This window comes from Tenrec ecaudatus, chromosome 12, assembly GCF_050624435.1.
Source record: "Tenrec ecaudatus isolate mTenEca1 chromosome 12, mTenEca1.hap1, whole genome shotgun sequence".
NCBI classification, from domain to species: Eukaryota; Metazoa; Chordata; class Mammalia; order Afrosoricida; family Tenrecidae; genus Tenrec; species Tenrec ecaudatus.
Window position 1 is genome coordinate 126,193,635 of NC_134541.1, and position 22,237 is coordinate 126,215,871.

The 22,237-nt window shown below is 51.1% G+C and overlaps 1 protein-coding gene across 1 annotated transcript in view; it reads left to right on the forward strand.

Annotated features, from left to right (window-relative positions):
• The window catches only part of LOC142423243 (integrin alpha-M-like), a 35,851-nt gene extending 19,544 nt beyond the window's left edge, over window positions 1-16,307 (forward strand). Inside the window, exons 13-30 of the mRNA XM_075528470.1 lie at window positions 4,034-4,174; window positions 4,271-4,480; window positions 5,962-6,092; window positions 6,198-6,361; window positions 9,376-9,530; window positions 9,635-9,766; window positions 10,192-10,265; window positions 10,965-11,106; window positions 11,202-11,324; window positions 11,737-11,816; window positions 12,655-12,738; window positions 13,089-13,164; window positions 14,137-14,244; window positions 14,445-14,528; window positions 14,644-14,757; window positions 14,845-14,946; window positions 15,224-15,334; window positions 15,840-16,307. Of these exons, the coding sequence (XP_075384585.1) occupies window positions 4,034-4,174; window positions 4,271-4,480; window positions 5,962-6,092; window positions 6,198-6,361; window positions 9,376-9,530; window positions 9,635-9,766; window positions 10,192-10,265; window positions 10,965-11,106; window positions 11,202-11,324; window positions 11,737-11,816; window positions 12,655-12,738; window positions 13,089-13,164; window positions 14,137-14,244; window positions 14,445-14,528; window positions 14,644-14,757; window positions 14,845-14,946; window positions 15,224-15,334; window positions 15,840-15,911 (2,103 nt within the window). The 3' untranslated portion in view covers window positions 15,912-16,307. The remainder of the gene's footprint in view (window positions 1-4,033; window positions 4,175-4,270; window positions 4,481-5,961; window positions 6,093-6,197; window positions 6,362-9,375; window positions 9,531-9,634; window positions 9,767-10,191; window positions 10,266-10,964; window positions 11,107-11,201; window positions 11,325-11,736; window positions 11,817-12,654; window positions 12,739-13,088; window positions 13,165-14,136; window positions 14,245-14,444; window positions 14,529-14,643; window positions 14,758-14,844; window positions 14,947-15,223; window positions 15,335-15,839) is intronic.
• The last annotated feature ends 5,930 nt before the right edge of the window (window positions 16,308-22,237 follow it).

The window sequence follows — 22,237 nt, forward strand, 5'->3', positions numbered from 1 at the left end:
GTGCACAGAGTCGCGGGGGTAGGCTCTGGACAGAACATCCACCGCCTCGTTACATTAGCTATTAACCTGTTGAAATGCTTCCGTGCCTGCAAAGAAGCAGCCACTTCCCTGAGATGCTCCCCCTGCCATAGGGACGCTGGTCCCACCTGCAGAACCCGCCGGGCTTGCGCGTGATTTAACAGCAGTGAGGTCGGGCAGGACGCTTCAGGTGGCCTTTCAGAGAGGCTGTGGCAAAACCTCCGGGTAGCAGGTGGGCGACCGAGCTGCTCGATATTTTGATGTTGCGCATCCTGCCTGATGTTCCCTCACACAAATCATGATCAAGTCTGGGTTTTGCTACCACGACAATGTACCTGCTCACACAGCTGTCTCAGTGCACCAGTTTTTGAAAAAAAAAAAAAAAAACAACAGCATGTCTCTCTTACCCCATGCACCTGACTCACCTGACCTCGCTCAGTGCGACGTCTTTTTGTTTCTGTGACTGAAGAGGGACATAGAAGAGGCAAAGAAAGCAACAACAAATAAACAAGGGAGGTGCTGTCAGCCATCCAAACAGATGAGCTTGAAGAATGGCTCCAAGAATGGAATCACAGATTTGAGGAATGTATTACGTGTCATAGAGAGTACTTTGAAGTTGATAAGGTCATTTTAAAAAAAGTAAATACATAGCTTTGAAAAAAGAATTCTGCTTTTAGGGGGTGGTACCCCTCGTCTACCTGGGATGCAGTGTTTGGCAGTAAACAGAATGAAGCGCTGGCGCAGGCTACAAGACAGGTGCAACGCAGACACATCTTCCTGAGCGGAAGAAGAACATGGGAAAGAAACCAGCCCCAGAAGGCTGTACAATGTGTGGTCGCATCCATACGACTGTGTGATTGCAGCCGGTATAAAACGTCCAGGGTTGGCAATGTTGTCACAGCCGCCCGGTGCGATCGAGTTCAGTGCCAACTCTTAGTGATGGTCGAATTCCCCAGAGTCAAGCCTTTGCTCAGCCCGTCACCATCCTCTTCACCATCGCTATGGTGGAACCGATTGTTACAGCCCCCGTGGAGAGCTGCCCCTTGAGGGTCTCCCTCCTTTTTGCTGACCCTCCACTTTGCAAAGCACGGTGTCCTCCAGGGACTGGCTCCTCCTGAGGATGCGCCTGTCGACCTCGAGACAAAGTCTCGCCATCTTCACCTCGCAGGGTCTCCTGGCTGGACTTCGTCCAACATGAACTTGCTTGTTCTCCTGGCAGTCCCCAGCACGTTGCCGTTCCTCACCAAGACCACCCTTCAAAGGCACCGACTCCTCTCTGACTTCTGTTAGCCATTGTTTGACCTCTGCCTCTGGCTGAGGCCATGGAGCGTACGGTGGCTTGGGTCAGGTGCACCTTCATCTTCAACGTGACATCTCTGCTTTTTAATACTTTAGGGAGGTCTTTTGGCAGTTACCCAGTGCCACACGCCGCTTGATTTCTTTTCTTAAAAGCCATTTTATTGGCGTTTCTTCCACATATCGTATAGTTCAAGGGTTCAGTCCTATCAAGAAGAGCCGGAGAGTCGTTACCACCATCAATTTTAGGACATTTGATCCTTCCTTGTGCTTATTGCTAGTAGGGGAATGATTTTTCAGTTGTGGCAAACATATACACAACCGAACATCTCCGAGTCCACGAGTTCCGCATGCATGATTCAGTGTCACTGATTATACAACCTCCACCGACACCCTTTGCCAAACGACCCCCCGCCATGAACATAAGCTCAGTGCCCTCTGGGCAAAACCTCTTCCTCCTTCACCCACGGCAACCATTGGTCAACTTTGTTTCTTTCACTTTTAGTGGTTTCTGTGATACAGAATCCACATGTCAGACACTTGCATAGTGAAAGCTCATTTTTAAATAGTTATATAAAGCCTCGTCGCAATCAGTTCTAGCTCCTCCCTCTGCCCATTCGACTCCTTGACTTCCGTGGGTGCCGAGTGGGGGTCCACGGCAAATGAAACCCTTGACCACGTTGGCATCTCGTGGTGTGGCGTACAGGCCCGGTTGTGAGGATTTCTGTTTTCTTAATGTTGAAATGTACTTTATATTGAAGTCTGGTCTCCGTCAGTAAATAAGTAGGTAATCTTTGAACTTCCTCAGTAAATAAGTAAGTAAGAGTAGACATCGGAAACCCAAAATAGATCCGTGTTTCCAGGAGAAATAGGGTGGACTGCTCGTCAAAGCAAGGTGTCATTTTGAGGTGGCTGAAATAGTCTGGAACCAGGTGTTCGTGGTGGTAGCAGAGCATTGTGAAAAGATGAAAAACTACTGAATTGTCTTTTTCAAAACAATGAATCCCATGGAATATAAAGGAGCCCTGGGTAGGCTCTTGGCTCGACCCCACCAGTGGGCTCTGCGGGACAGATGTGATGTGCTGCGTAGCCCAGTAAGGCAGCTTTACTCCATCACACGGGGTTTCGGTGAATTAAAAATACATTTGACTGCACTTAACAATAGCAATACATTATTTAAGCTCTAAAAAAGCTCAAGAAACAAAGTTGACCCATGGTTACCTTGGGTGATCAGTAAAACAAAACCATTCTGAAGGAAAAAATTCATTCACTCTAACAGCAGATTCCCAAACCCAAATTCATGCCATTGAGTTGGTTCCGCTTAAAGTGACCCTGTGGGGCAGAGTAGACAGGCCTTGTGGGTTTTTCCAAGGCTGCACCGCTTTATGAGAGCACAGAACCCCGTGTCTCTCTTCCAGAGCAGCTAATGGGCTCACACTACTGACGGCACCACCAATAACTCGCTGCACAACCACTGCGTCTTTATGGACATGGACTAGAGGAGAAGAAAGCCTGATCATCTTAGCAAAGACCGAACATAATTGGACAGGATACATCTTTTCAGGAGAAACCAAAACTTGTAGCAAAGTAGGAATGAAAGGGAATTCTCTCAACTAGAAAAATAGCATTAAAAAAAAACCCCTACAACTAACATCACACTTAATAATGACACAGGATACTTTTCTCCTAAAACCGGCAGCAAAGCAAGAATGTCTACTTTGAATTTCTGTTCAGTATTGTGCTGGAAGACATAACCTCTGCAGTAAGACAAGGAGGAGGAGGAGGAGGAGAAAGAAGAAGAAAGGCTGAACTATATTAAAAAGTTCAGATGTTCTATAAAACTAATACGTTATTTAAAAAAACGAATAAGTTATTTTGTGAAGTTTTCAGGGTACAAGATCAATACATAAAAAACAGTTATATTTCGAACTAGCAGCAAACCACAGCAGATTTACATAAAACAGTACCGTTTGCAACAACACCAGAACCGATTACATACTTAGGGGTAAATCTATCCAAACATGTGCAATTGCTGTGTAATCAAAAACCACAAAATACTGGTGAGGTAAAACCAAAGCTCTAACTGAATAGAAAGATACATTGTAGTCCTTGATGGGGAAGACTCCGAATTGTGGAGATGTCCATTTTCTCCCAGTTGATCTCTAGTTTCAAATCAGAATCAGATCCCAGGATGGATATTTTATAGAGTGACCAAATAGCTTTGGCCATTTATATGGAAGCTCAAAGGCAGTGGGTGATGAGTTGGGCTGCCACCCTCGGGTCAGCAGTTGAACCCACCAAAGCTCCGAGGGAGGAAGGTGGGGCTCTCTGCCCCTGTAAAGAGTCTAGGCTCGGAACCCCCAGGGGGGCAACTCGGCTCTGCTTTGCAGGATCGCAGGGAGCCGGAACTGACGGATGGCAGTGACCTTGCTTTGGTATTGGTCGAGAGAGGAACCAGCCATCCTTCCAGACCTCTCTCTCGATGCATCTGATCAGATTTCCCCTTTGCTGCTTTAATAATCTTGCTGGAAGACCATTTGGGGAGCCTCCTAACCACTCCATCGGCTCTCTCATCTGCTCCGAGAATTTTAACGTGAATTAGAACATCAGGTCCTGAGGGCTTTCCCCAGCAGGCGCCGCTTTCCTTCAGGAGGCAAGCTCTATAACACTCGCCCTGCTTTGGTTGGGACATTTGTGATCCTGGGTCCATCTCTTTCAGATCGGCTCCTACTTTGGGGCCTCGCTCTGCTCTGTGGATATGGACAGAGATGGCAGCACTGACCTGGTCCTCATTGGCGCCCCCTTTTACTACGAGTCAACTCGGGGGGGCCAGGTGTCGGTCTGCCCCTTGCCGAAGGGGGTGAGTGACTGAAAGGTTCTTTTGGGGCTGGGTGGGTTCAGGTGGCCGGTGAAGGGGTTGCCCCAACTGGAGCCTGGCATCTGTTTTGTCTTGCAGAGAGTGAAATGGAAGTGCCAAGCTATCCTCCGAGGGGAGCAGGGGCATCCTTGGGGCCGCTTTGGGGCAGCCCTGACAGCATCGGGGGATCTGAATGGGGACAAGGTGACAGATGTGGCCATCGGGGCACCCGGGGAGGAGGAGAACCGGGGTGCAGTCTACCTGTTCCATGGGACATCAATGGATGGCATCAGCATTTCCCACAGCCAGGTGAGACCTGTACCTATCCTTGTCACAACAAGAGCTATTTCAATGATCTGCCCTTTCTGAGACAACATGCCAACAGCAGCTAGCTCAGTCATTCCAGACTCCTTTTAAGAACCTTCAAAAGGAACTGTCTTCTAGCCACTTTTCAAGAAACCCTGGTGGTGCAGTGGTTACGCATTGGGCTGCTAACCATAAAGTCAGCAGTTCAAAACCACCAGTTATTCCGTGGGAGAAGGATGAGGCTTTCTACTCCCGTAATGAATTACAGTCTCAGAAACGCACAGGTGCAGCTCTACCCTGTCCTATAACTCTACCCTGTTGCTCTGAGTCAGAATCCACTCGATGACAGTGAGTTTGGAGTGAATTCTCTCCACCATGTAGGACGCCCCTGGCCGGGGGTGGCTCGCCACCTCTCCATTATTGATGAGGGGCAACACAACGATAGATGGACAACTGGAGAGGTTGGGATGTCATTCCAGTTAAAATTCTGGGTGGAAACTGACCAGGGATTTGGCCAGGCCCATCGTGGGTTTGCAGACCAGCCCCGGTGGCATAGTGGTGACAAGCTGGGGGGCTAACCATCAGGTCAGCAGTGGAAACCACGAGCTGCTCCTCAGGAGCAAGACAGGGCTTTCTGCTCCCATAAGGAGTGACACGGAAACCCACAGGGGCAGTTCGCCTCTGTCCTATGCGGTCACTCTGTCGGGATGGACTCCAGGCAGTCAGCTATCCTAGTTTTGATTCCCGGAAGGCCCTCCTCCAGTGAAGTCCCAGTGGCTGGTCACCTTACTAGATGGAGCGTGACATGCACGGTGGCCACTGGTGCAGCGGCACAGGACTCTACTCTCCGGAGAATGCGCTGGGGTCCCCGTCTTGAACTTCCAGTCCTTTTTGAATCAGGAGCTTTGCTTTATTCTTTTGCACGGAGTCTACAAATGACGTAGCCCATCCTGGTGGGCTGTCTCCGTGAAGCCTGGTCCACGCAGCAGGTTTCTCTCGAGTAGCTCCCTCCCACACTGGACACCAGCCTCGGTGCCATCGAGCCGATTCCTCCCCTCGGCCACTCAGTTCCCCTCTCATCACACATTAGAGCCCCTTCCGTTTCTCCACCCTCCTGTCTCCTTCACGCTTTCCGTTTATCGGAGGTTGGGTCAATATTCAGTGTTTGCATGATTCTAACCACGTCCATGAAATTCATTTGCACCAAAAAGCATCCACTCTGTTCCTTCGCTTTCCTGTTAGACATGGTTTGTTTTGTTTTTCCCCGGAAAATCCAGGTAATCGATGGAACTTTGGGGTATCATCTTGAGATTGTGCTGTATGGCAAATCGTTCCCCTGATTCCTTTGGAAATTATGGGAGTTGACACTTGAATGAGGGCCTGAGAACCTAAATTGGCCAGGTCACCTCGGGTGACTGAATCACATCCCCCCGCAGCCCCCAATTCCCTTTCTCTCCTTAAAAAAAAATTATTTTTTTCTTCAGCGGATTGCAGGCTCCCAGCTCTCTCCCGGGCTCCAGTATTTTGGTCAGTCACTGAGCGGGGGCCAGGACATGACCATGGATGGACTAGTGGATTTAGCTGTGGGGGCCAAGGGCTCCATGCTACTGCTCAGGTGAGATTCCCTTTGAAACAACTGTCCTCTCTTGAAGGAGCTTGTTTGTTTGTTTGTTTGTTTTTGCCGACTGAAGACCTCTGGTGGTCTCTGGTCTCCCTGCAGGTCCCAGCCAGTCTTGAGGGTCATGGTGACCATGGAGTTCACCCCCAAGGAGGTGGCAAGGAACGCATTTGAGTGTCACGAGCAGGCGGTGAGCAACCAGAATGCCGGGGAGGTCAAAATCTGCTTCCAAGTTCACAAACGCACGGGAGACCGACTGGGAAGAGGTGAGGTGTGGAAGGTTAAGGGTCAGAGGTTAAATGGCATCCACGTGTGTTCAGCCTTCTGCCAGTCCAGAGTTCAGTCCTCAGAGGTTCTCGCAGCCGCTCTGCAAGTTTGGTTTTCGTGAGCGGGCTATTTCCTGTGGGGTGTGGGGGCCCAGAAAACCCTACCAAAGCAGTGAGCGTGTAACCCTCCTCCTCCTCCGTGCTCTCCAGAGCAGCAAAGATGCCACACGTGTGCACCAGCCAGGCTTTCTCTTTGAGATGGGATTTGAGAGGAAGCTGAGCTCATCGTTAGAGAAGGACGAAGTTGATCAGTCATTCAGACACACCTTTCATCACAAGCAGCCGAACTCCGTCCTGCGTCCCTGTTGGCTGGACGCTTGGTGCGAGGGAATAAAAAATGTCAGTACTACCAAGCAAGTCCCAGAGAAGAGGACGTTACCGAGAGGGTACCCTCCAAATCTACTTAGGAGATGTCTGTCAAGCCAGGAAGGTTCAGGACAAGCCTCTAAAGAACCGCAGTCGAAAACATTAGTTGGAAACCGTAAAAGCTGAACCAAGAATTTAGCAGGTTTCCGGTGCGTGAGAGAGGTCACTCTGTGGTTAGCAGGCCGGCACTTTCCAAGTGCACCATCAGGCGTCTTGCTCAGGTGTGGAGCTCGAGTGCAGTTCCCCCTCCTGTCTTGGATTTTGTTACTTATCATCCTTGGATCACACAGGCTGCTGAGCTTCTTCTGTGTGGTGTCAGCTGTCACCTCACTTGGATGACTGCTTGTGCTAAGGCAAGTCTTTAAGGCTCCAGACGCTCTACTTACTGATAGCCGGGCACCATTTGATTTCTTCACCACACTTTGCTGTCGCACCCACATCTTCAGTGGATCTCTTCATGAGCGCTCCCTAGTTCACTTTAGAGACATAATTATTTTATCAGGCAATATTATAAATCACCGCTAGGGGGCATAGGGTGATTCTATTGATAGTATTGTTCATTTAGCCAGTGGTCTTTCTATCTTCCTTGGATGCTTCTTGCACCATTCAGTCTTTTGCCCATAGAATTCCTCGAGATTACATCTTGAGGCTTGATTTTTCCCCCCTTCTTCAGTTCTTTTGTCTTGAGCTAGGTGGAGCATGGTCTTTCCTTTTGGCTTTCTAACTTGGGGTCTTTGTACACTTCTTTATAACCCTTTGGGAACTTGCGCGGTGCTCTGAGGTGCTCTAGGCAGGTCGTAGGCTTCATGGTCTCTCTTAGGAACCACGCATTGCCATGGACTTGATTCCGGACAGGACAGAGTAGAGCTGTCCCTTTGGGTCACCAAGGCTGTAACTCTTGACTGGAGCAGAGAACTGCATTTTCCTTCCACAGCGTGACTGGCTAGAGCGTCTGGCCTTGGGGTTAGCCCCCACTGGGTCATCCATTGTGTCACCGGGGCTCTTTCGCGCGCCTAAGGGGTGATGGAAAATGCGATGACTTGGGTCAGATGTACCTTGGTCCTTGAAGTCTTGTCTTTGCTGTGGAACAAGGCCACACACTGTTTGTTTTCCCAGTGGCAGCATTAGTGACCATTGATTGTGAGTCCAAGGACAACGAAACCCTTGACAACGTCAGTCTTTTCTTATTTGTCATGATGTTGCTTATTGATCCCACTGTGAGGATTTTAAATTTCCTTATATTGGGGTATGATTGAATACGAAGACTTCAGTCTTTGATCTCTCTCTTCTTTGAAAAAAAATCACTTTATTGGGGACTCATACAACTCTTATCACAATCCATCCATCCATTGTGTCAAGCACATTGGTACATTTGTTGCCCTCATCATTCTCAAAACATTTGCTTTCTACTTGAGCCCTTGATATCAGCTCCTCATTTTCCCCCTCCCTCCACACTCCCCCCTCCCTCACAAACCCTTCATAATTTATAAATTATTATTTTGTCATATCTTAAGCTGTTCGATGTCTCCCTTCACCCACTTATCTACTGTCCATCCCCCAGGGAGTAAGTTATATGTAGATCCTTGTATTCAGCTCCGGCTTTTTACCCCACCTTCCCTCCACCCTCCCAGTATCGCCACTCTCACCACTGGTCCTGAAGGGATCACCTGTCCTGGATTCCCTCAGTCTTTGATCTCTTATCAGCAAGTGCTTTCAGCGAGGCAAGCTTCCTCGTCTGCAGATGGAAGGGTGTTCACGAGGCTTCCTCCAATTCTGCTGCGTCCAATGTACACAGAGCTCAGCCTCTCAGATGATCAGCTTGGCCTGCAGACTGAAGAAGTACGGCAGTTTGGTGAAAAGGCACAGCCCTGCCAGAACCCACCCTGGGCTTAAGCCATGGAATGTCCCTGTGTTCTGTTTCAATGGCTGCCTTTTGGTCTTCTACAGGAGCACAACGGACATTTCCGGAATTCCCATGGCTTGCCATGTTATCTAGCACATATTATGATCCACACGGTCAAATACCTTAACACGGTCCATCAAAGGTCAACATCTTTCTGGCTCTCTCTACTTTCAGCCAAGCTCCCTCTGACATCAGGAGTGATCATCCTGGTCCCACAGCCTCTTCTGAATCTGGTTTGGGTTACAGGCGACTCTCTGGCAACGCACTGTGGCAACTTCAAAAAGAAACGCCATCTTCAGCCACAGTGTGCTTGCAGGTGGTATTCCCGAGGTTGTCGGAGCGCCTTCCCATCTGTGAGATAACCTTTCTTTGCCACGGCACAGCCATAGATCTCTTCTAGCTGGGTGGTCGGGTGTGCTTGGTAAACTAGTGGGGTGGCAAGAAAGGAGGCAGGCCCTTGATGAGATGGACGGGCTGACACATCAGGACAGGACCCAGCTGTGCCGTCGATCCTCAGTTCTTCATAGGGTCACTCTGAGTCAGAGCGGCAACATTTGAGGCTCAGAAAAGTCAGACAATGGATTCAAAGTCACACAGCTGGGGAGCAAGGCGATTGGGGCGGCTGCCCCTGTCTGTTTGCCTCTAAAGCTTGGTCTTGTCACCCCACGCTACTCTGCCCCGTCAGGAGAGATTCAGAGCACCATCACGTATGACCTGGCTCTGGACCCCAGACGGACAACCCCCCGGGCCATCTTCTTCCAGAATAAGAACAGGACACTTCAACAAACACAGGACTTGACCCTGGTACAGAGCTGTGAGACCCTAAAGCTACTGTTACCGGTGAGCAGGCGCATGATTGGACCCTCGGGTCCTCCAAGCACTGGGTGGGTTTGGGCAGCTGAGGAGGGCAGATCCCAAGACCCGCCCCCCACCTTGTCTCTCAGAATTGTGTAAAAGACTCAGTGGCCCCCATCACTCTGCAACTCAACTTCTCTCTGGTGGGGAAGCCCTCCACCTCTTTCGGGAAGCTCCGGCCAGTGTTGGCTGTGGACGCTCAGAGGCTCTTCACAGCCATGGTGAGTGCTGGAGCCAGTTAGGGTTAGGGTTAGGGTTAGGGTTAGGGTTGGGGTTAGGGTTGGGGTTAGGGTTAGGGTTAGGGTTGGGGTTAGGGTTAGGGTTAGGGTTAGGGTTAGGGTTAGGGTTAGGGCTAGGGTTAGGGTTAGGGTTAGGGTTAGGGCTAGGGCTAGGGTTAGGGTTAGGGTTAGGGTTAGGGTTGGGGCTGGGGCTGGGGTTGGGGTTGGGGTTGGGGTTGGGGTTGGGGTTAGGGTTAGGGTTGGGGTTGGGGTTGGGGTTGGGGTTGGGGTTAGGGTTAGGGTTAGGGAACACGGGGGAGGCTCGGGACAAGTGGCGGACGTTCACCTTACGGGTTCATCTTATTGCTTCCCCGCCATCGTCCCATTGTGTCTGTTTCTCTCATGTCTCGCGTGTGCTTTATTTCCAGTTCCCCTTTGAGAAGAACTGTGGCAACGACAGCGTCTGCCAGGATGACCTGAGCATCACCTTCAGCTTTGGGACGTGAGTTTCTTTAAGCCAGCCCGGCTGGAATCTGCTCTCTCCCGGCCTTCCAGGAACCCTGGCCTAGGGCAGTTCCCTGGGACGTGTTTGTGTGAGTCCATCCCATGGCGCTATCCCATCCACCGTCCTCTCTCTTCGTGTCTCCACATCACCTTTCCGCCAAAGCAGGTTGGCCACAGCACGTCACGGTCTGGGTTAGTCGGGTGGACTAGAGAAACAAATTCAGAGACACTCATGTGTATAAGAAAGGGGGTTATATACAAGAGCAATTGAATATGAAGAAAACATCTCAGCCCAATCCAGATCAAGTCCATATGTCCGATACCAGTCTATAAAGTCTTCTTCAGACTCACGCAACACATGCAATGACGCCAAATGCAGGAAGATCACAGGCCAGTGGGTGGGAAGTCTTGTGGATCCAGTGGTGGTGTAAGCACCTCAGCACTGGCGTGGGTCTCCATGTGGCTCCTTCAGCTCCAGGGCTCTAAGGTAGTTGCAGGTATCTTGTCAGCAGGAATGTCTCCCAGGGAGTGAGTGGGTGTCCCGCCTCCAGTGAGCTGTTTATCTCCATGGCGCCTCCAAATGAAGTCGTCAAGCTCCAACCTGATTGACAGGCTAAACTCCATCCCTTCACTCTTGCGTCTCACATTGACAACAGATGATGTAACGACCACATGGTCTGTCTTGTTCCTCTGACAGCTTGAACACACTGCTGGTGGGTGGCCCGCAGGACCTCCATGTGATGGTGACAGTGAGAAATCAGGGTGAGGACTCCTACGGGACTCAGGTTGCCTTCTTCTACCCTCCTGGCTTGTCCTATCAGAGAGTCTCAGTAGTCCAGGTAGTTGACGCAGCCTCAAGTTCTACCTGACATTTGCTTTTCGCTCCCCGCGACTGGTGGTTGACACCACCGTGCCTTTCTCCCTTGCTTTCCAGAACCAGCGCTCCCAGCGGTCCTGGGGGCTGTTCTGTGACCCCAGACCCCCCTCGGACGGGCCTGAGACCCTGAAGAGCTGCAACTGCAGCGTCCACCACCCCATCTTCCCAGGCAACTCTGAGGTCAGAACGCCCCTCCCCCCTGCAGCTTCTTTTTCTTTCCTCCTTTGTCTTCTCCTGAACGGCATCGGGTTCTTCTTCTTCTCTTGTTTCACAAAGAGCTTGCCTGCACACAGAGCTGTGCACCTGCTGTCATCAGAGAGAGCCCGCACCCCCTCCCACCCTCCTAGCGACTCTTTCTGTCCTTCCCTAGAAATGCCATCACACAGGAGGAGGGCTTTGGTGACGAACGGTTTTCACTTGACAGTCATGTTTTTGGAAGCTTAACCACGTCGTAGCAGGGGCTGCTCACGTCTTTCTTTTTAACCGATGCAAGCGAACCCATGGTGCACACGTTTCAGTCCGTCGGTTGGTGGCTATTCGTTCGTACGGCTACGTCTATTCTCACTGCTACCTCTTCTCTCTCCGACCCCAGGCCAACTTTGAGATCACTTTTGGCGTGGACTCGGATGCTGCTCTTGGAAATCAGTTGCTCCTCAAGGCCAACGTGACCAGGTATGCGGGGCCCAGTCCCCCCACGAGTGTGCTCCCCTTTGAAGGCCCTTTGTCCAGGTTGGCTCTTTGCCCATTTCCCCGCCCCCTCCACCACCCCCCCCCCCCGCTCATACATACACTTTAGCTCATAACATAGCCACAGAGCACCCTCAGTGTGCCAGGTGTATGCTCAGTGCTGGAGAGACAGTCCTGGGCAGGACAGACGCGGTTATACGTCAGTGGTGAAGACAGACCAGTGACTTGGTCATGGTAGCTCTGTAGGGAGTGAATGGCTAGATGGGGAAAGCACATGCTTCTTGGCATTCAGAGATGATTCCAGAAGATCCAGGCTGTGGGTTAGCCGAGCAAAGGCATGAAGTGATGGGGAACGAGAGGTAGGAAGACGGATCCCGGTACCAGGCAGGCCTCGGAGGCTGGGAGGCTGAGGATGTGCCCAAGGAATGGCAGCTTGGTGTAGTCTAAGCAGATAGTGCTGGGTCTCGGGAGCTGGTGGGGGTTCGACATGGTCTGGGGGGGCTGCCACAGGTGGCCTAAAATGACGGGTGGGTGACGTCAGGGCAGTTGGCAGTGTAATCTGTGGTGTGACACGATCACTTGGGGGATTGGAGGAGGAGCAGTTATGAATCTTGGGACCAGGGAAGAGAAGCCCCCTCCAGACAGCCGTACCCATGGGGGTGGGCCCGGGCTACGTCAAGGGGAGGAGTTTGGGAACCGTGAGGTTGAGGATGCCATGATGACTGGAGTTGGTGGTCGAATGGAGTCGGGCAAAGAGAAACAGCGGGAAGGAAAGGTTGGGTCTCAGCTCAAGAGCTGACCAGAGCTCTCTCTTTCCTTTCAGTGAGAACAACATGCCCAAGACCAGCAAAACTGAGTTCCAGCTGCAACTGCCCGTGAAATATGCTGTCTACCTGGTGGTCACAAGGTGTTGTCTTAGCTCAGTCTTCCCGATTGGACTGGACACAGGCAATTTTGTATCTCCTTGTATGTGTGTGTGTGTGTGTGTGTGTGTGTGTGTGTGTGTGTCTGAGGATGTAGATGCATTTATAGATGCATGCCTGTGTATATGTTCATACATAGTGTGTGTGAGACTGGCCCAAATAGGCACACACGGTAGTCAAAATTCATTGCCTTATCACACCATCTCGCCTATACCCATCAGGGCTGACTTACCCATATGCCTGTTGACCCATCACACGCTCAGCCCAAGACACCTTCTGGGGCAACCCTGATGCTCTGCTGACTCCTGTCTGTATCCCTTCTCTCTGTCATCAGCCACGAGAACTCTACCAAGTATCTCAACTTCACAGCCTCCAATAAGACCAGCCGGGTTATGGAGCATCAATATCAGGTGGGGAGCTGGAGAGGCCGGGGGGCCTGAGGAGGAGGCTGGGCGGGAAAAGGAACGTGACGGGCTTGAAGAAGTCGTAAGAGGACATGTGTTAGTCCAGGTAGACTAGAGAAACAAATCCATGGAGGTTTATATACAAGAGCAATTGAACATGGAGAAAACATCCCAGCCCAGTCCAGATCAAGTCCTTAAGCCCGGTATTAGCTCATATGTCCAATATCAATCTATAAAGTCCTTTTCAGACTCATGAAACACATGCAATGAAGCCAAATGCAGGATGATCATAAGCCAGTGGGTAGAAAGTCTTTGGGTCCAGTGGCTTTGTCAGCATCTCAGCGCTGGCAGGGGTCTCGCTGTGGCTTCTCTGGCTTCCGAGGGCTGGTTGCATCCATGTGGTTTGTCTTCTGCAAATGTCTCCCAGGGAGTGGCAGAGAGAGAGAGAGATGTCTTCTGCCTCCAAGGAGGAAGTCACAGATTTCCCAGAATTCTCAGAAGGCCACGCCCACACAGAAGTCTCATTGGCTATCTCCAGATTGACAGGCTAGACTCCACCCCTACACTCTTAATCCTCACATTGACACCAGATTAGGGGACTGCCACAGGACACCTGCACCAGGTGGGTGCCTGTGGTGTGGGAAGCACAGTTCTGAGATCATTGCCTCTACACACAGAAGAACACACACACACACACACGTATACATACATATGTTCATGCACATGCACACACACCCTCATTTTTATCTTCAAAACACCTTTGTCATCATTCTCAGTTTACAGATGAAGAAAGTGGGGCTCAGAGATATTTAAAAAAAAAAAAGAAGCATGTCCAAAGTTTCCCTTAAAGCTCGTCTGGCTCTCCACTGCCTCCCAGGATGCATCCAGGAGGCAAGCCTCCTGGGTAGGCGCAGTCTAAGGCGGGGGAGCTGGCTCCCAGACCCGGAGCCCTGACACCTCCCCTGTCCCCCTGTGTAGTTCAACAACCTGGGGCAACAGCATCCTTCCATCAGCGTAGTCTTCTCCATCCCCATCCTGCTGAACCAGGTGACCGTGTTGGAAGATCTACAATTTACCTTCTCTCAGGTAATCCCAGTTGGGCTTGACAGGGGGTGACCCCAACTCTTCCCTTCCTTGCCCTGAAGGAATCTGTCCTCAACATTGGTTCCCCCTGCTCTGGAGGACTTCGGGGCCCTCACCTGGACCCAGGTCATCTTGTTCCTCCTCGGTGACGGATCCAGGAGCCCTGGTCACTGTCTTCTCTCAGCGCATCTTTCTTTCCTCAGAATGTAAACGAGTCATGCCATACCGAGGACGTAGCTCCTCCGAACCCCGATGTCCTGACTGAGATTAAGAAGACTTCGGTGCTGGTGAGCTACACACACCTGAGTTCCAGCCCAATAGGGCGTCACCATGTCGTGGGCTGAATGCTCAGGGAGGCTTTCTGCATGGCCAGCCATCTCCCTTTCCCCCTACTTTCCCCAGAACTGCTCCACTGCACTCTGCAGGAGAATCCGGTGTGACATCCCATCCTTCAGCAGCCAGAAACATTTCACGGTCACCCTCAAAGGCAACCTCATGTTTGATTGGTTCATCAAGGTGTGCGGGGTCTTGGGGCTCAGTAGGATGCCGATGTGACACCCCAGGGTCCCTTGTGCTCAGCTCCCACACCACTCTCTCCCACAGACGTCGAATAAATACGTCCTGGTTGCGACCACAGCAGAGATCCAGTTTAACAATTCTCAGTTTGCCGTGATTCCAGGACAAGGGGCATTTGTGATGGCCCAGGTATCTGCTGGGGCACGGAGGGATTGTGGGAGGGAGGAGAGAAGACTGCTTCTGGAAACCTCTGGGTAAAGGGAATGAGAGAGAGAGAGAGAGAGAGAGAGAGAGAGAGAGAGAGAGAGAGAGAAAGAAGAGACATAAAGGAAGTGGGAAGGAGCAAGGATCAGGGTTGGGAGAATACTGGGAATTCGGGGAACATTCAAAGTCTAATTGGGGAAGCAACCAGGAGCCCCAAATCCAGCTCTTCTGATGCGCCTCTGTCCCCAACTTTGTCCTACAGACAGAGACCAAAGTGGAGGAGTATGAGGTTCACGACCCCTTACCGCTCATTGTGGGCAGCTCCGTCGGGGGGCTGGTGCTTCTGGCCCTCATCACGGCGGTCCTGTACAAGGTATTTCCTCCTCCTGCCCCCTTCCCGCTTCTCCACCCCTCACCTCTGAAAGCGGGTGCTGGGGGGCTGCGCTGCGCGGTTCAATCCCCAGCAGTGAAGACAGCTGCGTGACCTTGGGCAATGCGCAAGTCTAGTCCTCAGAGTCTTTGACTGTCAAACGAGAAGAAATCTTCGCCCCGAGGGGTGGTGTGAAAGTAGGTGGGCTCAGACACCGAGAGCACTTAGCAAGGCCCGTGGCAGCGTGTGGCCACTGGCAAAGGACCAGTAAGTGGTTGTTGTTATTGGAATTTTGCCTTGGATTCAGTCTCCCCTTCCCTGCCCACGGTGGATGCTGCTTTCCTCTGTGCCCCATTTCTTCCAGGTCCCATCGAGGCAGTACCTCACCCTGCTTGGCCTCTCGGTCCTTCTGACTTCCCTCCTGACCTGCACAGCTCTCACGCACTCCCCCTGGCTTCCGGGATCCCACTTCCTCGATCCCTAAAACGCTTTACCACTGTCCCCACAGCTCGGCTTCTTCAAGCGGCAGTACAAGGACATGATGAGCGAGGGGGCTCCTCAAGCTCCCGAACCCCAGTAACGGCTCCTACTGAGACACCGCTCCTGCAGGGAGCTGATCTCTGGTCAGCCCGGCGTGTCAGCCCCCAGGCTGCTGGACACCCATATCCACAAGGAGACGGGGCGATGACAGCTCACCCAGAAAGGACCAGCTGGGATTTTCATTTGTGTGTCTGTGTGTCCGTCTGTGTGTGAGACTCAGAGGGCTTGTGGTGTAGAGGCAGCCGCCTTCAGTACAACCTCTCTGGCTGAAGATCATTGCTTGGGTTTTCTTGGGTGTGTGATTGAAGACGCTGTTGGTCCGTCTGGGCGGGAGGGGATGGCAGCTCATTCCGGTGGAAGTCAAAGTTGACGCAAGAGATGCTCGCGAAGTTGACAGGACGGGACCTTCCATCCTGGGCGTATGTGCAGCCCTGAAGGAGCCTCCAGCTGCTGGCCTTGAACCTGCTATGAAGCTGTGGGTGGAGCCAACTGCCGGCCGTGCTGTAGACGCCTATCCCAACCCACTTGAGCAGATGAGCTTAATAAATACATCAAATGAAGGAATGTGAAACGTCCCTTTCTCGACTCACGGTCTTTAGTTTACTGTTAGGTCCACTTGTTGCTTTGTTAGACTCGCCCACACGCAAAAATCAGAACCAAGCAAGAGTAGATGGTGAAACGCCTGTCTCTCCTCTCCCCCTGCCTGCCCCTCTTCAAGCCGCTCCTTAAAGGCAGCAGATGCGGAGTCGTTTGGGGCTCCCTCCGCAAGAGTCTAGGGCGATGCAAACATACATACACACACATGCCTGCATGCATGGGGACGCACATGGAAGGGGTTGTGTTTGCACACAAATAACAGCCCACCTTATTGGTGCTGGTCTGCATGTGGCCTTCTCGTTAATATGAAGCAGACACTGCTTTCTACCCAGACACACAATTTCACGTCTTTCTGCAGCCGCCCATGGGGACCATCACAAACGTCCTGCGTCTCCTTGGATCGTCTTTCTAATCTCTCTCCACGACCAACGATGCCAAGCAGATGCACAGGACACGCATGATTCTCGTATGTGTGTAAGCAAAGTGTGCAGGGGACCGTCTTACAAGCTGGCGTCCGTCCAGGAGCAGGCCCTGCGGCTCCAATGGGAGCGCGATGGGTTTCTTTCAGAGGAAACGCAAAGCCGGAGGTGCCTCCTGACCTTGGAGCATCCCAGTGGAAGCTGGCAAGCCGTTTCTCCTTACAACGAAGCCTGGTTTTCTGGAAGCAGCCGACTTCTGTCTTTGGACGGCAGATGGGATGTAGGTTACTTGCGTCTCGCGTGTGATAAGCTGCTCTTACTTTGGGATGGGGCAGTCTCCTCCTCCTTCCATACTGGAATGCTGGACGACTTTTACAAAGGGGTGGACATCGTTTTGTACAAACAAACAAACAAAAGCCCCTCGTGGGCAATTGCTCTGGTTGCAAGGTTCTGACTTATTTCGCAAGGCAAGCTCACTGGCAAGTTTGCCTTCAGCTGTGGTTATTGATTGCCTGGTTTTAAAATGTTGCCTTTGGGGACAGCTTTTTCTAATAAAAGATCTATCTATCTATCTATCTATCAATCAATCTATCATCTGTCTACTATCTATCATCTGTCTACTATCTATCATCTATCTATTAATCATCTATCTATCAATCACCTATCTATCTTCTATCTATCTATCATCTATCTATCTATCTATCTATCTATCTATCTATCTATCATCGGTCTACTATCCATCATCTATCAATCATCTATCTATCAATCATCTATCTATCTATCTATCAATCATCTATCTTCTATCATCTATCATCTATCTATCGAAAGAAGGAGGAATGTGCTGGAGAAGGGAAGGAGCCAGTAGAGGGCGTGCTACCAACATAGTCGCTTTTGTGGGCCTCCCCGAGATTAAGCTCTACTGGGGAGTTCTGGGTGACAGGGGAGAACACACTCCTGAGTGGTATCCCACCGGGGAAGGAACAGAAGCGTTTATAGATGCATCACACATCGTTAGAGACGGAATGCTTGGAGGGCATTAGCTTCCTGGCCCTTCTGGTCTGTCCTGGGTGGATGCAGTGCAGGCTCTGGTGGCCAGAGAGGTGTCTACCTGCTGAGCCCAGCTCCTGGCAAGGCCCATGGGGACATGGGCGGTACACAGAGAGCATCTGCTCCAAAGGGTTTGTGCATGTCGTTTGGACAGTTATATCCAGCTAGCCCTCCTTCGTGAGAGGGAGAGTTTAGAGGGAGAGGGAACGAGGGCTTGCCTTTCATCCGGCTCCCAGCGCACCCTCATTCTCACACCCCTCCGCATTTCATTCTTATAAAAATTTCACATAGAAGAGAAAGGAGGCCGTACCCACAGGTCATGCCAGTTGCCAGAGGACAGACAGATGAGACGGGCGGCAGTGGGACTCTGCCTGGCTCCCTGATTCTCTCCTGCTCTGCTGGTCGTCTTACAAGAATGGCAGCAGGCCTGAGGGAAGGTGTGGGCACAGAGAGGTCCACATCTGGCTGGCATAGAGTTATTGAGCCATGGGACATTGCTGGCACACAATCTGTTATTTGGCTAAAGGAAAACAAACAAAACCAAGCCCCATTCCATGCAGTTCATCTTGAAAAAAAAGATTTAGACAAGGGGCTGGCACACTGCAGCTGCGGCTCTCTCGGTCTGTGCAGGTGACCCTGAAGTAAACTTGAAATTAAGACTGTCATCCTTTCATTTATAGACATTTTAAGGGATGTTATTCAGATAATGGTGATGTCATTTGTTTATAAAAATACATGTATGGCTCTCGAATTCAGTTTTAAACTGTGAGGGGCAGCACTGGCTCATCAGTCTCCAAAATTTGCCCATCTCTGGTTTTAACAAACTGAAACCAAATGAAACTTACTGCTACCGAGTCAACGCCAACTACAGGACCCTACGGGACAGGATACAACTGCCGCTATGGGTTCCTGAGACCGTAGTTCTGCACGGGAGTAGAAAGCCTCGTCTTTCTACCAAGAAGTCGCTGGTGGTTTTGAACTACGGACCTTGCAGCTAGCAACCGAACATGTAACCACTATACCATCAGGGCTCCTACAGTTTAGCCTGTTCCAAAGATGATAGGAAGGAGGGCGTATCTCCCCCAGGAATTCCCGGCTCAAGTAGGGGCAGGGCTTTCCAGGGTTAGTGGAACACAGGGTGAGGCCGGAGGAGTGGCAGCACTTGGGCCAATGTGGGCCGATGTGCTTTCTAAGTCCAGGATGGATTTTCACTGGATACCAAGGGCCATTGGATCCACTGAAGCGTGTCGGAGGAGACCAGAGCCCTTGGCTTCCTTTGAAGGGATTTCTTATTAGCAACACATAACTAACACAGCGACTCTACATCTCCCAGTCTCCTTTGCAGTCACAGAGGCCCGCATGACTGCCATTGTTAGGTGACAACGAGTTGGTGTCGACCCATCGCGGCCTTACGCACCACAGGACGAGACACTGCCTGGTCCTGCGCCGTCCGCACAGTTGTCCCCATGGCTGAGCCCAGTGTTGCAGCCGCGGGGCCAGCTCATCTCAAGGCCCTTCCTCCCTCCCCCGGCCTCTGCCTTAGCCAGCACGATGTCCTTTCCCAGGGACTGGTCTCTCCTGTCAACACGTCCAAAGTCTGTAAGATGGTGCCCCCCACCCCCCCCATCCTTGCCTCCGACTGCACATCTTAAAAGACAGATCCTGTTTGTCAAACAGTTTCAGTGACACGTAATCCACAGATTGCGCACTTCGATGGTTCAATGGTAACAAGAAGAGTTATGTAATAATTACCACAATCAATTTAAGAACAACACTCCCCCCCTCTCCGGTGAAATCGCTTTTAAAAGGAGCTGTGTATCATCATCAGTTCTAGAGAGTGCTCCCTCCCCTCCCACGTACACTGTTAGCTCAGCCCGCCTCCCTCAGCCTCCTCCTCTCCCTCCTCCCTCCCTCTGTGCTTCGAAAACTGGATGTTTGTTCTGTTGGCAGTTCGTGGTACTTCCAGCATTTGTCGTTCCCCACCACAATGTGAGCGCGTTCATTTTCCCCTGGTCCTCTCTATTCCACGGCCAACGTTCACATGCCCAGGAAGCGATTGAACATATCAGGCCCAGGCCTTGGGTCAGGGGCCCCTCAGGTCTCAAAGCAGCAGCTTGCTTTTCAGTATTCCACAGAGGGCTTGTGCAGCCGACTGGCCCAATGCAACACGTCTCTTGACTTCTGGACCGCTGCTTCCACGGGCATTGATTGTGGGCCCAAGCCATCCCATGACTCGGTCCAGGTTAACGGGGTGTAACTAGAAATGAGTGCTCAGCTTTGGAGTCAGGTCCTTTACTAAGGATACCAGAGAGAGTTACAATGAGCCAGGGCCCAGATTCGGTAGAATCCGCAAGCTGTCACGCGGTCATGGTGAACATCCCTCTTACGGTATGGCTATTCTGCGTCACCAAGATAGCAGCCGCTGTGGTGCTGTAACTAGTACCGCTCCCTCCCCAAACGCTCTGATTCTCCGCTGGCCTGAAGACACCGAAGTCAAGGGAAAGGCTCGCGGCTTCTCGGCGGTGCTGCTGCCCTGTCCTAGCACCCTAGTCCTTTCTCCTTGGTGGCACTAGGGTTGAGTTTCTAGTCTCCAGGTCAGCGGTCAGAAACCACTCGACTCTATGAGAGAAAGACGAGCCTTTCCGCTCTCATCATGATGAAACCCACTGGGGCAGGACTACACTGTCCACGGAGTTGAGGTCCACTCCCCGGCGGTGAGCGTGGCTGTTGACGTTATCACCACCCCAGAGCACAAACCGACAAGCTTGGCAGTCAGGACACCAATGGAGGGGGTCTATCCATCCCGGAGTGGAACCATTTTTCTTGCTTCTCCTTCCTCCCAATGGAAATGGGTGAGGGTAGGCTTCAGGGCACGTCTTTCACCTTTAGGACCTTGAGCCCGGTTCATTTGGTCTTCAAGGGTTTCTCTTGTAGGGTGATTTCCCATTTCTTCCCCATGGTCTTAGGGAATGGAGAGGGTGAAAACCCTATCCTAACCGGCCTAATGGGTAAAAAGAGTGGGACTTCACTTTTAGTTAAAAAGTTCACTTGGAGTTAAATGAACTTTGGTATTTAGAAAAATAACTTGTCTTCTTGGAACTGCTAAGATATGTTAGAAGTAACTGTTTTGACTAAAATCCAGGTGTCTTTGGACTTCGCTGTTATCCCAGAAGAATATGTTAGAAGCCAAGAAATGGGGTATAAAAAGAAACTCAGCTTTTAATAAAGTGCCATTGCATACATTCACGCTTGAGAATGTTTCTTTGGTTTTCCTGAACCCTACTTTTTCTATATTCTCCTTTTTTCTCAAGACCACTCACCTGACTTCAAGCTTTCTGTTAGGAACACTCCGGAGCCGGTCTTCGGCATTCTCTCAACCTTTAAAGGTGCAGCAAGAAGGTCTTACCCCTTCCTCTCAGAAAGCCAGAGAGATTGACTTCTTCCCCCTGTAAACACACGAGGAAAGGACTCGTCTCAGCTTCCGAGTGCTGCCGTGCCAGAGACACCGCAGTGGTTGATGGGCAACGTGCCCAACGTAGGGCCTTGGCCGTGGGATGTGAGTGAGCAATCCCTTCCTGGTCCGCAGTCTCGGGCTTCTTTGTTCCTTGGCTGGAAGATGAGCTTCACGTGGATTCCGCTCTGTCTGTGCACCTCCCTGTCCAACCTACTCTCGACAGCCCAGAAAGGAGGAAGCTCCGGATCCAGCCTACATTCATATGACCTCAACCGATGGATCGATTGGTTGGATTATAGAACGTTACTCAGCTAATTCATTCCCACAAATCAAATCGTAAGTGCACAAGGGTAGGTTCCAATACTTCTTTTCTTTTGAGGTTGGGGAGGTACTGTTCAATCACTCTGTAGCAGTGTTAGAAAGGTACGCCCCCCCACACCTCTTAAGAAAAAGGTACACCCCCCCCACACACACACACCTCTTAAGAGAATGAAGGAAGAAGCCCATGCTGTACTAACAGCAAGCAAACAAAACACCCAAACTCACTGCCACTGAGTTGATTCTCACTCAAAGCAAACAAACCTACACGGACAGGCCAAAACTGCCCCTGTGAATTTCTAAGACTGTAATTCTTTTTTTAAAAAAATCATTTTATTGGGGGCTCGTACAACTCTTATCACAATCCCTACATCTATCCATTGTGTCAAGCACATTTGTACATTTGTTGCCATCATCGTTCTCAAAGTATTTGCTTTTTTCGTTGAGCCCTTGGTATCAGCTCCCCATTCTTTGACTGTAACTTTTCACAGGAGTAGAAAGCCCTGTGTTTCTCCCCTGGAGTGGCTGATG